The following is a 12250-nucleotide window of genomic DNA, read 5'->3' on the forward strand; positions in this document are numbered from 1 at the left end:
TGTGTATATTTGCGTATATAAGGTGAAAATGCTGGCTGGAAGCAGGGGCGGAGACACTGAAGTGAATGTCTTTACCTTAAAGTGAATCTTTGGCCAGTTAGAATATTACAAAAAAAAATCTGTCCGTGATTCGATGTTGGCCTTTTTAACTATGAGGTAGGTGTTCAGATGATTTCCATCTTTGTGTTCATTTTACTTGGCTCACAGGACACATGTTGCTATGAAGCGGCAAACTGCGACCCCAGTTTTATTTCTTTCTGCCTCTACTTTTGTTATATCTGTTTTCCCCATAGATTTAGTAATTTGCTAATTTTCACTAATACACACGTTTTCCTTTGGAAACTTTGATCTGAGGGTCAGAATTAGTCTGCCATTGTCTCCTGCAGAACCCCCTCCCCGCTCATTAAGTCAGGTTAGTCTCTGGTCTTGTTTTATCCAGAATGTGAAGTTCCTAATACTTAGCTAGTAAAGGGTGGCCCTGAGGTGATTCCACTCACCAGAAGGTTGCCGTATGAATACCAGCGTCTACTAATACCATCACCCGAGTTCTTTTTGTTTCTGTGCTAATCTTTCCCTTCTTGGTTTTCACTTTCAGCAGACCTACTCCAATGAAGTTCATTGTGTTGAAGAGATTCTAAAGGTGAGTTCATTTACTGTTTTTCATTTGAAGAAATGTTTAAGGAGGCAGGCATATCTCCATTTACTTTGACTTTAATGAACAGTTGCCATTTCCATACCCCTTTAAACTGTTCCCCTCCTCATACCTTCAAATGCAAAATAAACCAGAATAGTAACAGAAGGACTCTTAAAGCATTATTGAGCTCTCTGACAGACTCTATTAATTAAAATGAAATCTGCAAGCTGCAAGGCATTTGTCTCAGGTTTTTCTGGTGGCTCATAAAGACCCACAAGAGTTGCTCACTTCTCAGAAAGGAAAGCCCTCTGTATTGAGGGGTTAAATGGTGCTTGATTTATACCTCTGGGTGTTTTGTAATGGACACTTGCTATGTATGGCCTCATCTTCAGTGAGACCATGAATTTTTAAAAGAATGAAGAAAAACAGTAGGAAGTAAATGGATATCTATAAACTTACCTTGAAGGGTTATTTTTCACTCTTGTTTCTTGAGATGGTGCTGTGAACATTTTTGCTGTTTCTACAGATACATCATTGAACCCGTTATCTGTTGGTTCAGGGTTTTGTTTTGTTTTTTTCCCCCCACAAGGACAACAGATTCTTCCTAGAATTCAGTTCCAGGAAAAAAATAAATTAATTCTCCTCATGAACCAGTGTGCTTTCATTTTATCAGAGAAGAATTACATAAACTCTTTAGTTTCTTACTTTGGCTTCAATTTCCAGGAAATCTAGAGCTAAATTGAATGCTCAAGTACTATAATTGTAATAACTAAGGGTTTTGTTTATTTCTCATTGCTCCTCTTTGGCTTTTAACTTTCTTCTATGTCAGTGGAAGCATGTTAGTGCTATTCTTGCTTTATCTTTTACTGTAAGTTTTCTGATTTTTTTTGAAGTAGAGATCTGTATGACACATGTACCTATTCATTTGTATTTTCACCGTTCACTTTTCCTCAAAATATATGCTTATCCAATTTTTCCTTTAATTTTTTATTATAAAGTATTAAGTGGGTGGCATTGAAACCAGTAATTCTCACTTGCAAAAAAAATTTTTTTTTTTTCACTGTTTATTTATTTTTGAGAGAGACAGAGACAGGATGCGAGTGGGTTAGGGGCAGAGAGACAGGGAGACACAGAATCCAAAGCAGACTCCAGGCTCTGAGCTGTCAGCACAGAGCCCTACACGGGGCTTGAACCTACGAACTGTGAGATCATGCCCTGAGCCCAAGTCGGGCCCTTAACTGACTGAGCCACCCAGGAGCCCCTCACTTGCAAAATTTTTGACAAAGGTAGTGTCTAACCAGATGTTCAGATATTTGGAAAGCAGTTCCATCATTTCTGTTTTATAATTTTTGTCCCCTACTTTTATAGTTGGAATCTTCTAAGAAATATCTCTAAGGAAGCACACTTTGTACTGCTAAAATTGAACAATTTTTATGAACAAGCAAGTAAGATTAATAATAAACAGGTTATGTTGGTTAAGCTTTTGTCTCATCCTCTTCTTCTGATATTTCTGAAATCCTTTGGTGTGATGAGTAATAAAACAACAAATGACTTAGTTATAAAATATGGCCTTAGCATTTTCTCTGAAAGTGTGTGTGATTTGTTTTATAGTTATTTCAAAAGTAAATGCAACAATATAGATTACTTGTCTTCTGTATATATCAAATGTTGCTCTTAGATTTTGATGTGTTAATATACTCCTCATGAAATCCCTTATTTAGGATGATGGTATTAGAGTATCAGACAGTTTTAATTTAATAAACCTATTCATCGTCCCTCCCCTCTCCGCCAGTGTCACTTTCATGGGTTCTTGCTTACCTGGAAAGGCATGAAAGTGAACAGTTAATGCAAGCTACCAGGTGAGTATTTTCATTTGAAAATCATAGGGAGAGCAAATAGAAGGATATCCTGGACTGAGGAGGGACACAAGCCTTTGCATAGTGGAGACTTGGAGTCTTTCCCCCTACACTCACCCTCTCTTGGGGGCTCCAGCCATGTTATATGCACTCCTTGGGCCTCAGTTTCCTTGTTGGTAAAATGAAGGCCCTGGGCTAATAGATGATCCCTAGGGTCCTATCTAGCTCTTACTCTCTAGTGCTGATCCAGGTACTTTCCTCTGCCTCGTGGTTCATGTTCTTCTCTTTTACCAGCAATTTATGAAGATTGCCAGGAATCCTAACACAAATATTTCTGATGGGTGATAGAAGCAGTAAATAGTTTCCTCACAGAAAAAACAATCATAGAAAATCTTTCTTGGTTCTCTGGTGGAAATACGAAGAGTGGAAGTGTTTTAACAAAGGCCTATAATTCCTGCAGGCTGATGGGGTAAGAAGATAGCAGACAGTACTGGAGATTAGGAATTGGTCACACATGAGTTCCAGACAGCGGACTGTGCCGTCATGTCCTCAGTGGGCATAGGGCAACAGCTCGGGTTTTCTACTTACAGTGCCATGGCCTGGACGGCCTCCTGGGGAAGTCAGCACAGTATCTGTAGACAGTACCTCAGTGCAGCATTCTAGCAATTCTGGTACAGTGAGTGGTAGCACTGTTACTTGTTCATTCATTTATGCAACAAATAGCCACTAAGCCTCAAGTACTTTTCTAGGCACTGGCGATGCCACGTGAATAAGACCTAGTTCTTGCTCTAATGGGGATTACAGGAGGAAGATAATTGCATAATAAAAATATCAGGTATTGATGAGTGCAGTGATTCCCATAGCAGGCAAATGAAGAGGATAAGCAGAGGAAAGAATGCAAAAAGCCTTGAGGTGGGAACAGGTTGGTGTATTCGAGGAGCACCAGAAGTTAGAGGAAGCAGACAGTGTGTCTAGAGCAGAGTGAGCAAGGTAGAGAGCAAGGAGCAACAGCTCCGTGGCACCTGGAAGCTAAGACCCAGGCAGGTGCCACCTGATTTGCCCTCATTCGTGTGGTAAGTCATTGTTAAGGTAGGGAGCGAGTTCATGGCCTTGTGTGCAATTCTGGGCAGCCTCCTTGCCTTATGGCCCCAATTCTCCTAAGGCCTAACTCCCTCCAGTAAGCCAGGCATTTAGGGAAGTATATAAATTCTTTCAGGCTGTTGGCAAACAACTTAGGTCCTGAAAGAGTTTATGCACTTTCCAACTGCCTAATTTAATAGCTGGGGCAGCCCTAGGCATTGTGAGCACAATGGACATTTTCTGGAAATAATTGGTAACTAAAAGTCATAGATGCCATTGGGATTCTAAAGAAATTCTTGGAAAACAGAAGGGGGGATACTTTCAAACACCTCAATTAATTATATTTTTATATTGTAGCATTATAATGATCCTGTTCCTTAAAGGATAGTCAAATAAATAAAACAGCAGGGCGCTCGCTTTGGTGCAGTATTGAAATTCTTTCAAAACTAGACTTAATTAAAAGTTGTGATGCTTTTAATTTATTAAGTACTTTTTATGACCATGTATCCAAGCATTTTACATAAATTACCCTCATTCTACTTAGAAAAATAAGTGGTCTTAGTTCACCCCTCACTGAGAGCAGAGGTGCAGAGAGCTCAGGGACTGTAGGCTGCCAGGGCTGGTGAGGATCAGTTAGGATTCCAGTCTGGGACTCTGGCTCCAGAGTGGTTACTCTTTCCATTATATTCTAGGACAGGATTCTTCCTTTGTGCTGAACAAAGCAGATGGTTAGTCAGTAGGCATGGACATGTCTTCACCTTTAACAAAAATTACTCAAGAAAGCCAGCATCAGTTACTCTTCTTGTCACTGTGCCAGGTCATTTATGTCTGTCCTGGGGTGATAGCCACCAAGAGAGTGGCTGTGGGGAAAGGCAAGGGGAAAAGTGCAGAGTCTGGGAATGGAAATACTTGCTAGAGATCCATCTCCAGTTGTTCAAGGATCAGATGGCATTTCTGTGGCAATGGAGAGGTTGGTCCACACTCTGAAAAGAAATGCTATAGTATACAGTGTGTTATACAGGTGAAGTAATTCAGCAGTAAATCTGGGGTCACAAGCTTGCTCATAGGGAGTCGCCTGTCCATCTTTAAGCCAGTTTACCAAGCAAGTCTGACATGTGTGGGAATGAACTTCTTTCTCTTAGACTGGATAAGCGAAAGGGCCCACACCCTGTGCTCTCAGCCATCAGCTTCCTGGGACACCAAATCCGGTCATTTCAGACTTCAGTTTTCTCATCTGTAAAACGAAGGGGTTGATATTCATGATCTCCAATGCCATTTTAAGAAATTGTGTGTGTGTGTGTGTGTGTGTGTGTGCACCTACATATATTTGTGATTGGGCATGTTTAATCTGACATTCTGTTTAGGGCCAGGTTTTTAGCAAAGCAGAGTATAAGTCATGAATGCACTCAGAAAAAAAAGAATTCATGTCAGGATATATATATATTAATTTGGAAGATCTAAAAATCTTGCCTCCATGAAAATAGTGAATAGAAGTGAAACTTCTGTTGCTGGAAAGGGAACATAATTCTTAAAGGCCCTTTCCTCCAAAAAAGTTCATACGTACTAATAGTGTGTATCAGGGAAGGGTCAAATCCATTAAAACTCTCCCAAGTGGAACAAGTGACCTGAATTACTTGTTTGCTTAAGTCAAACAGGAAAGTTCTTCTTCCTTTGAACTTAAATAATTCCAGGAAATGCAATAAAGAAGCTGAGGGAGAAAGAACGCATTGAGTAGAGACTCTGTGTTCACGGTTACATAAGCTCTGTTAATACCTATTACTGTTTATATGCTTTATAATATTCAGTGTTAAGACCATTCATGTTCTGCATTCTTGTTTTTCTTCTTTGAACTGATTACTGTTTTGTGAGTTGGAGATCTTTGGTGTTTGAACATAGCCCATTAAGTAGGGGTTTTTTTTTAAAGTAAAATAACTTTTAAGATTTCACTTTTTATTTACTATCAACCCACTTTAAAAAGCTGGGGCGCCTGGGTGGCTCAGTGAGTTTAGCGTCTGACTTCGGTTCAGATCATGATCTCACGGTTTGTGAGTTCGAGCCCTGCGTCGGGCTCTGTGCTGACAGCTCGCGGCCTGGAGCCTGCTTCGGATTCTGTGTCTCTCTCTCTCTGTCTGCCCCTCCCTTGCTCTCTCTCTCTCTCTCTCTCTCTCTCAAAAATGAATAAATGTTAAAAAAAAAAAAAAGTCTTAAATAAAGTTAACTTACATAGCAATAAGTGTTCTATTTATAATTGTTCATCCCTTTCCAAATCTCTTTCCAGGAAATGACCCATTCATGGCCGCCTCCTTTGACAGCAATACATACGCCCAGTACAGCCGAGTCCTCCAAATTTCCTTTTCCGACAAAGGTAATTCCTTACAAGTACAGTAGGCACTGTATCCACATCAGTGAAAAGTCTTAAGTATTGCTGTGAACCAGATTAATCTAACACTAGCTGTTGGAATCTTTGCAGATAAGGTTAAAATTGCAGTTAATTTAGCTCTTAAAATGCTTCATAATGTTTTCAAACACTTCACTCTCCAAACTATGTCAGTAAGAACATCTTACATTTGTACCAAGTTTTATAGCTTATGAAAGCATTTAGGACTTTTCAGTAAATTCTCTGGGAATTCTGGGAAAACAGAAGTGCAGGGAAAGTAAGTAAGGTGAGTGTCTGATTCCTAGTTCAGGTCTAATACATAAATCTTCCACTTCTTATGCTTCCTAATTTTCTTAAAGTTTGATATGATCATCTACATTAGCGCTGGTTTTAGTAACAAGTGGATCAGTTGCTGACTTGCATGTTTCATTGAAGCATTTGTGAACAATGTATTTTAAACACTGCCGTTTTCCTTTGCTTATTTGTACTTTTGGATCTCCTTGGAGCCATAGAAATAGCACCTTCAGATCTGTGTTTTGTCCAGCTTTGTATGCATGCACATTGTTAATATATTATAGCTATTCCTTTCCATGGTATTGTTTTCAAAAGAGGTTATATCTACCCAAACCGGAATTTGCCATGTTAGATACTTTCCATATTTTCTCATGATAGTTTTTAAAAAATGTTCATTATTACTGGTTTTAAGGTAAAACCTTATGCTTTGCATAAAATAAAATAAAACAAATCTATCTTTGCTGTAAGGAAAAGTAAACTCTAGGAAACAGCAGAAGAAATAAAACCTATTTTATGTAAAAATTAGATTTACCAGTGTTCATCAGACTTAGTGGTGATGCTACGTAAGATTTATAAACCTTAGTATTTTGAGAACTAGAGATTTTTATTTTTCTTTCTAGGATTCTCAGCACATCAGTTCTGCAACTCAAAACCAAAGTAAGTAAATTGCGTGGAACTGATTTTTGCATTGAAAAACAAAGCATAGTTTTTACTGTTTTAATATAAGAAAATTAATGAAAAATGGCCTAGCACAGATGAGGGCTTCCTCTATTGAAAGAATAGGAAAGGAGGGAAAACATAAAACTGTTCTTTGGATGGAATTTCAGATTGTTGCAAAGACTTAATGAAGAGGTCGTAGTAAAATACTTAACAAATATAATGTGTTACAATTATAACAATTAGCTGTATATATAATTAATATATAATTATATAATTAGCTGATCTGTGCTACACATTTTGAATGTGGCTCTCAAAGCATTATAATTCAGGAATTATATATAAGAATAGATTGGAGTATTTTGTGTGGTTCTTGTGGGTTTTTTTCTAAAAAAAGTAAGAAATTTGTATAAGGAATAGAGCACACAGATGCTTTAGTTTTTCCTGTATGTATTCACCCTGTAATTCTTGCTTGTCTCTCTTTATGGATTGTAAATAGTTGGGAATTTAGGGGGAAACAGAAGTAAGCTAACTGGATCTAGCCTTTCTCTTCATCAGTAACCCCTTGGTTCAGTAAATTTTTTTGTGTACCAACTACATACAAGGCATTTGAAACCTTCTAAAAATGACTCAGGTATTTGCAGTCATTTAGTTTAGTAATATACGGTGAGCATCCAAGTTATGAAGTGCTAATCTTCAAAAAATAGGGCTACCAAAGTAGGATATGTATGTATGTCAGGAAAAGATTGTTCTTAGATATTTCATGGAGGCGACTCTTCCTCAGATCTCCCCACCTCATTCTTTTCCCTTACTTACATTTTTCCCTTTATTATTCTATTGTTTAAATTACAAGGATGTGGGGAGAGTAGAAAAGGTGAGGAAAGCAAGAAGCAGAATATCCTTTCCTCTAGAATGGGGGTGGGCCCATCATAGCCTGAGAGTCCATCTGTTCTGCAACTATATTTTGTAAAGGTTTTATTAGGACACAGCCTTACCCATTCATTTATTATTATGCTACAAGGTACAGCATGCAAAGTCCACAATATTTACTGTCTAACCTTTATAGAAAAAGTTCGCCATCCCCTGCTCTAGATGTTGAATAAGATCTTTAATGAATTTATTACTGAATTTCCCCTACATGCAGAGAAGTAAACCTGATCATCTTGCCACAGTATTGTATAAGTAGCAAGGTAAAATTAACAGAAATTGGTGGCTTCTTGGGGGAGATGGGGAAATCTTTTTTTCTCAACGTCTTGGCTGCCTATACAGAGACAGATAAGCAGTGAGAGTGGCACAAGCCTTAGATGCATTGCCAGCTTAGCTGTGGCTAGGAGTAGTATGTGCCCCTTTTACTTGTTGCTCTCCCTGCTCCCCCTTTGCTAGGTCTGCCGGTCAGGCAGATTGTATGCCTTCCACTGGCTTACAGCTCTGATGATTGCTCAGTCTTGGTTTAGAAAGATTCCCTTTAATTCTTTGTTTGATTTCCTTCTTATAGCAAAAATATAGTTGAAGATGAGCTGGTAAGCACTTTTTTTGGCTGCGGATGGATGGCCGCCCTCTTGGCCACTGGAGTAGCATGGGCTGATTCCCCCTTATTCTGATACGGTTTCAGACCCTGGCAGGACTCCAGTAGATCTTGGCTCACTAGATGCTTACCCTGGGGTTTTTCCTGCTGCTGCCACTCTGTCTGTTGGTGTTCTGGGGAACCTTGTTCACTTTTGTGAGACTGGCCTTTGCAGGGCCTCGTTGGACCCTAGAAGGGTCTAGTTGTATGTTGGATGAAGAGGGAGTAGATTATGTGCCGATTTAGTGGTCAGAAAAGTAAAGTTTGACATGTGTTTCTCAAAGTATGCTCAGCAAGAGAATTCAAATTTCTTGAGAGGTTATCTTCAGGTTTTAGAGTCTGTAGAGAATGAGGTATAAGGGTTTTACTTGCATGCCCCAGTATTTATGTTCACAGGTTTGCAAAAACATGACTGCCTGAGGATAACCAAGCCTCGTGGTGCTTAAGACCCAGTGAAGACCACTGTATGGGAGTCCCTGTGACTGTGTTGAGGAGTGACCTTAGCCCCTCCCATTTGTAGTCCTGCCTCCAGCTTTAGCCCCAAGGGGAAGCAGTTCAAAAATATCATGCAAGAGCTGCTGCCACCATGAGGACAGAGTGATTAATTACAGGGTCTCCATATGACATTTTTGGGAAATCTTCAACGGTATCTTAAAAGGCACCCATATTGCCATTCCACTTCAAGTTCTGTTTCAGCTATTACCTCACACCTAGAGCAGGCTCCCAGCTGGTTCGTTTCCTCCACATTTACTATTTCCCCATTCCCTTCTAGGTTCTATCAGGTGGCACCACTAGACTAATCTTTCTGAGGAATCTGTCATGTTCCTGTTTAGACCTTTGGTGATGTCTCATTGCCTAACAATGTTATAACTTACCATCGTGGCATCCAGTGCCCTCTAAAATTCAACCTTCACCCATCTTTCTGTGGTGTCCACACCTTTTGCGCCCCACCCTTACCGTTTCCAAATCTGTGCCATTTTAAATCTTCCCTCTTCTCTGCCTTGGCTTACTCGGTCTCTTCTGCCAAAGGCCTTCCTCACCCTCCTGTCTCTCTATGGCCAGAGCAGTCATTCTGTCAAAATCTCCCCCATCTTTTGTGACACAATTCATTTTGCTCCTTGTCTAACTTGCCTTCTTTAGTCATAGTCAACAGACCATTCCCTAGATTCCTGGTACAGTTAATTTATATGATTGATTTGTGTACTCGTCTCACACTGCCTGGGGTCATAGATATTTGTGTGCCTGTCACGTGTTCCTCAGTTAATTGTAAGCTCATCGAGGACAGGGTCAAATGCCTTGAACATCTTGTATCTGTGAGGCATTCTGCAGGTAGCTGTTGAATAAATAAATGGGGGCAGGTGTTGAATAACGGGGGTACGGATGAGAAGGGGAGCACACTTGACCAAATACAGAGGCTGAGAAAAGGGAGTGCTAGCAAATCACTGAAAGATAGGTGAGGTCAGACCAGGTGAGAGTGAGTGCCGCCCTGTCATAGTGCTAACACGTGAGCCGCCCCCCACAACCCGACGTCAAGGAAAGTCAGGTTCCAGCATGTAGGAAAGTTACCAGCCATGTGGCAGTGTGTGCTGCAAGCAGTTCTTTTCTGTGTTTTTGCTCTGTTCAGGATTCTTTGATTCTGAGCAAGTCTACTCTAGAGGTGACGTAAGTTATTATATAATGGTGAGATTGTACCAAGTGCGGTGTGTATAGCAAGCACTGTGGTTGACTGAGTTCAAGTATACTAAACGATTAGGTGGAAAAGATGAGGACAGGGGTGGAGGGACAGCAAAAAAAAAAAGGGGGGGGGTGGGGGGTTATAAGAAACTCATGAATATATCTCACTGTGTTGCTTTGATCATTTTCCTTTCCCCACAGAACAATATGATACATCTTCAAAAAACCACACTAATTCTCAGCAGGGAACATCGTAAGTAAAATGCTTTTGTTTATTAAGAGTTTATAACGTAACATTGTAATTTCCCACGTAAATCTATTGCCTAGATTTTTTTGCCCTACTGCTTTCAAGTAATGGCTTTCTTTCATGAACTACCACTGCTTTGTAAAAGGAAGTAATACCCTAGATTTATGCTTGGATTAAGTTCTCCTGTTGAGGGTTCAGGTTCCATAACAGAGTTTGCCAAGGGGTTTTCTCAAAAGAAAAGCATTTGAGCTGTTATTTACATATTAACTGTGGAAAATAGAAGGTTTTAGCTTAGTAAAATTCAGTCTCAAATAGCTTTGGCTTTAGGAAACAAATTTGGGGGGATGTGTACAATTTAAGATTTTTTTTTTTTGCCACTTTTTTGGCCTAGTTTTAACTAATAAAGAACAAGTCCTGTTGCCCAGCTGTTCTTTATTAAGGCCAAGTAAGTCCAGATACATTTGGGGTTTTTGGAACAGTTTGAAGTACATAATAAAGATTTTTAAATCAGCATTTTGACCTAATTTGTCATTTCTTGATGGTATTAAAGTAATATTTCTTGCTTTTCATACAACTAGGAAGGCTTTTTAGGAACTAGGTGATACTCCTTCAGTATCTAATCAGTAACTGACCAGGAGCTGCCAATCTCCCAGAATTTGAGGTTCGAGCTCCAGCTTTGCTCTGGGCACAGTATTTGTCCCATGTGCTTTGGAAGGAGGCATTGCTGTGGGTTGAATTTTTAAAAAGCTGTGTAGTTGAGGCAAAGAGGTTATTTTATCTTTTCACCGTAACTCTGAATGTGAGACTGGATTCAATCCCTGTTCCTAAGCACCAGCTCCTCGATGGAATTTGTTTTCATTTCTCCATAGCAAAATCAGAAGGGGGAAAAAAAAAAAAAAAAATATATATATATATATATATATATATATATAAAACATGATTTTTTTTTTTTAAGATTAACCTATTATAGTTTGAAGGGTGGACTTTTCTGTGTGTGTAATAAAAATTATTTTATTTATAGTACTGGCAGATGGTGAACATTTGCTTGTTTTTATTGTCCTTTTACCAGAAAAAATGTTTAACCCCTATGTGCGTTTTCTTTCCTTTTTTCCCTCTTTTCTGCTGCTGCTGCTGCTGCTGCTGCTGCTGCTGCTGCTGCTTCTGCCTTTTCTCCTCCTCCCTTCCCCCTCCCCTCTGGCGCCCCTCCTCCTTCTCTTTGTCCTCCTCCTCCTCCCTTTTTAATTCTTCTGGCTCCTAAATTCTGAAAGTATGGAATCACTGACTTAGATTACATTGAAAGGAGGAGAGTTTTTAAACCAGTTGATGGCTGGTAGAAAATAGAAACTATAGATCCAGGGATCACAATTGCAATAATTCTGTGGAAGCTCTAACTTCCCCAGGGTTGTACACCTTGTACTCTTTGTAATGGTTGGTAGTAAAGCCCTTTATACAATAAAAGGCCCTTGTCAGTGTCTTTGGGGACAGTGAGGAAGAGGGAATTAAAGAGCCTGCATCCCCCTTGGCAGTAAGATTAGCAGGGAGGAGTTCCCCTTGGAGCAGCGCTTGGAGGCAACAGCACCAAGAGAAGGAAGCCGCTGTGTGCCTGGGCCTGGGGGTAGAGGAAAAAAGGCAACTCTGGTATGAGCTAGGCCTGAGGGCTAGGCAGCCTCAGACTGAGCGGGCCAAAGTTACAGCTTCCCACACCAATTTCCATCAGCTTTCAGGCTTGGGTAGTTGGGTAGACCATTTTCTCTGACAGTTTTGCTCCTCAGAGGAATAGGCAGTTCTCCTGCCGAGTTAAACCACTGAAATCAGAGGTGCCTGAAAGTGTATGGCAGGTAAACTTCTGTCTTGTGACGTACATAGT

The 12250-nt window shown here is 39.9% G+C and overlaps 1 protein-coding gene across 6 annotated transcripts in view; it reads left to right on the top strand.

The window, feature by feature from the left end:
* AFF1 (ALF transcription elongation factor 1) overlaps window positions 1-12250 on the top strand; it is a 146049-nt gene that overhangs the window by 77471 nt on the left and 56328 nt on the right. For 5 of the 6 annotated variants that reach the window (XR_013555213.2, XR_013555214.2, XR_013555212.2 and 2 more), the window contains exons 4-7: window positions 596-640; window positions 5849-5935; window positions 6862-6898; window positions 10338-10389. Coding sequence is in view for 3 of the 6 variants with exons in the window: in XM_060654671.3 (XP_060510654.1) it covers window positions 596-640; window positions 5849-5935; window positions 6862-6898; window positions 10338-10389 (221 nt within the window). In the remaining 3 variants the exon portion in view is untranslated. The remainder of the gene's footprint in view (window positions 1-595; window positions 641-5848; window positions 5936-6861; window positions 6899-10337; window positions 10390-12250) is intronic. The other variant, XM_078445937.2, reaches the window with a different exon arrangement.

This window comes from Panthera onca, chromosome B1, assembly GCF_046562875.1.
Source record: "Panthera onca isolate mPanOnc1 chromosome B1, mPanOnc1 haplotype 2, whole genome shotgun sequence".
Lineage (NCBI taxonomy): Eukaryota > Metazoa > Chordata > Mammalia > Carnivora > Felidae > Panthera > Panthera onca.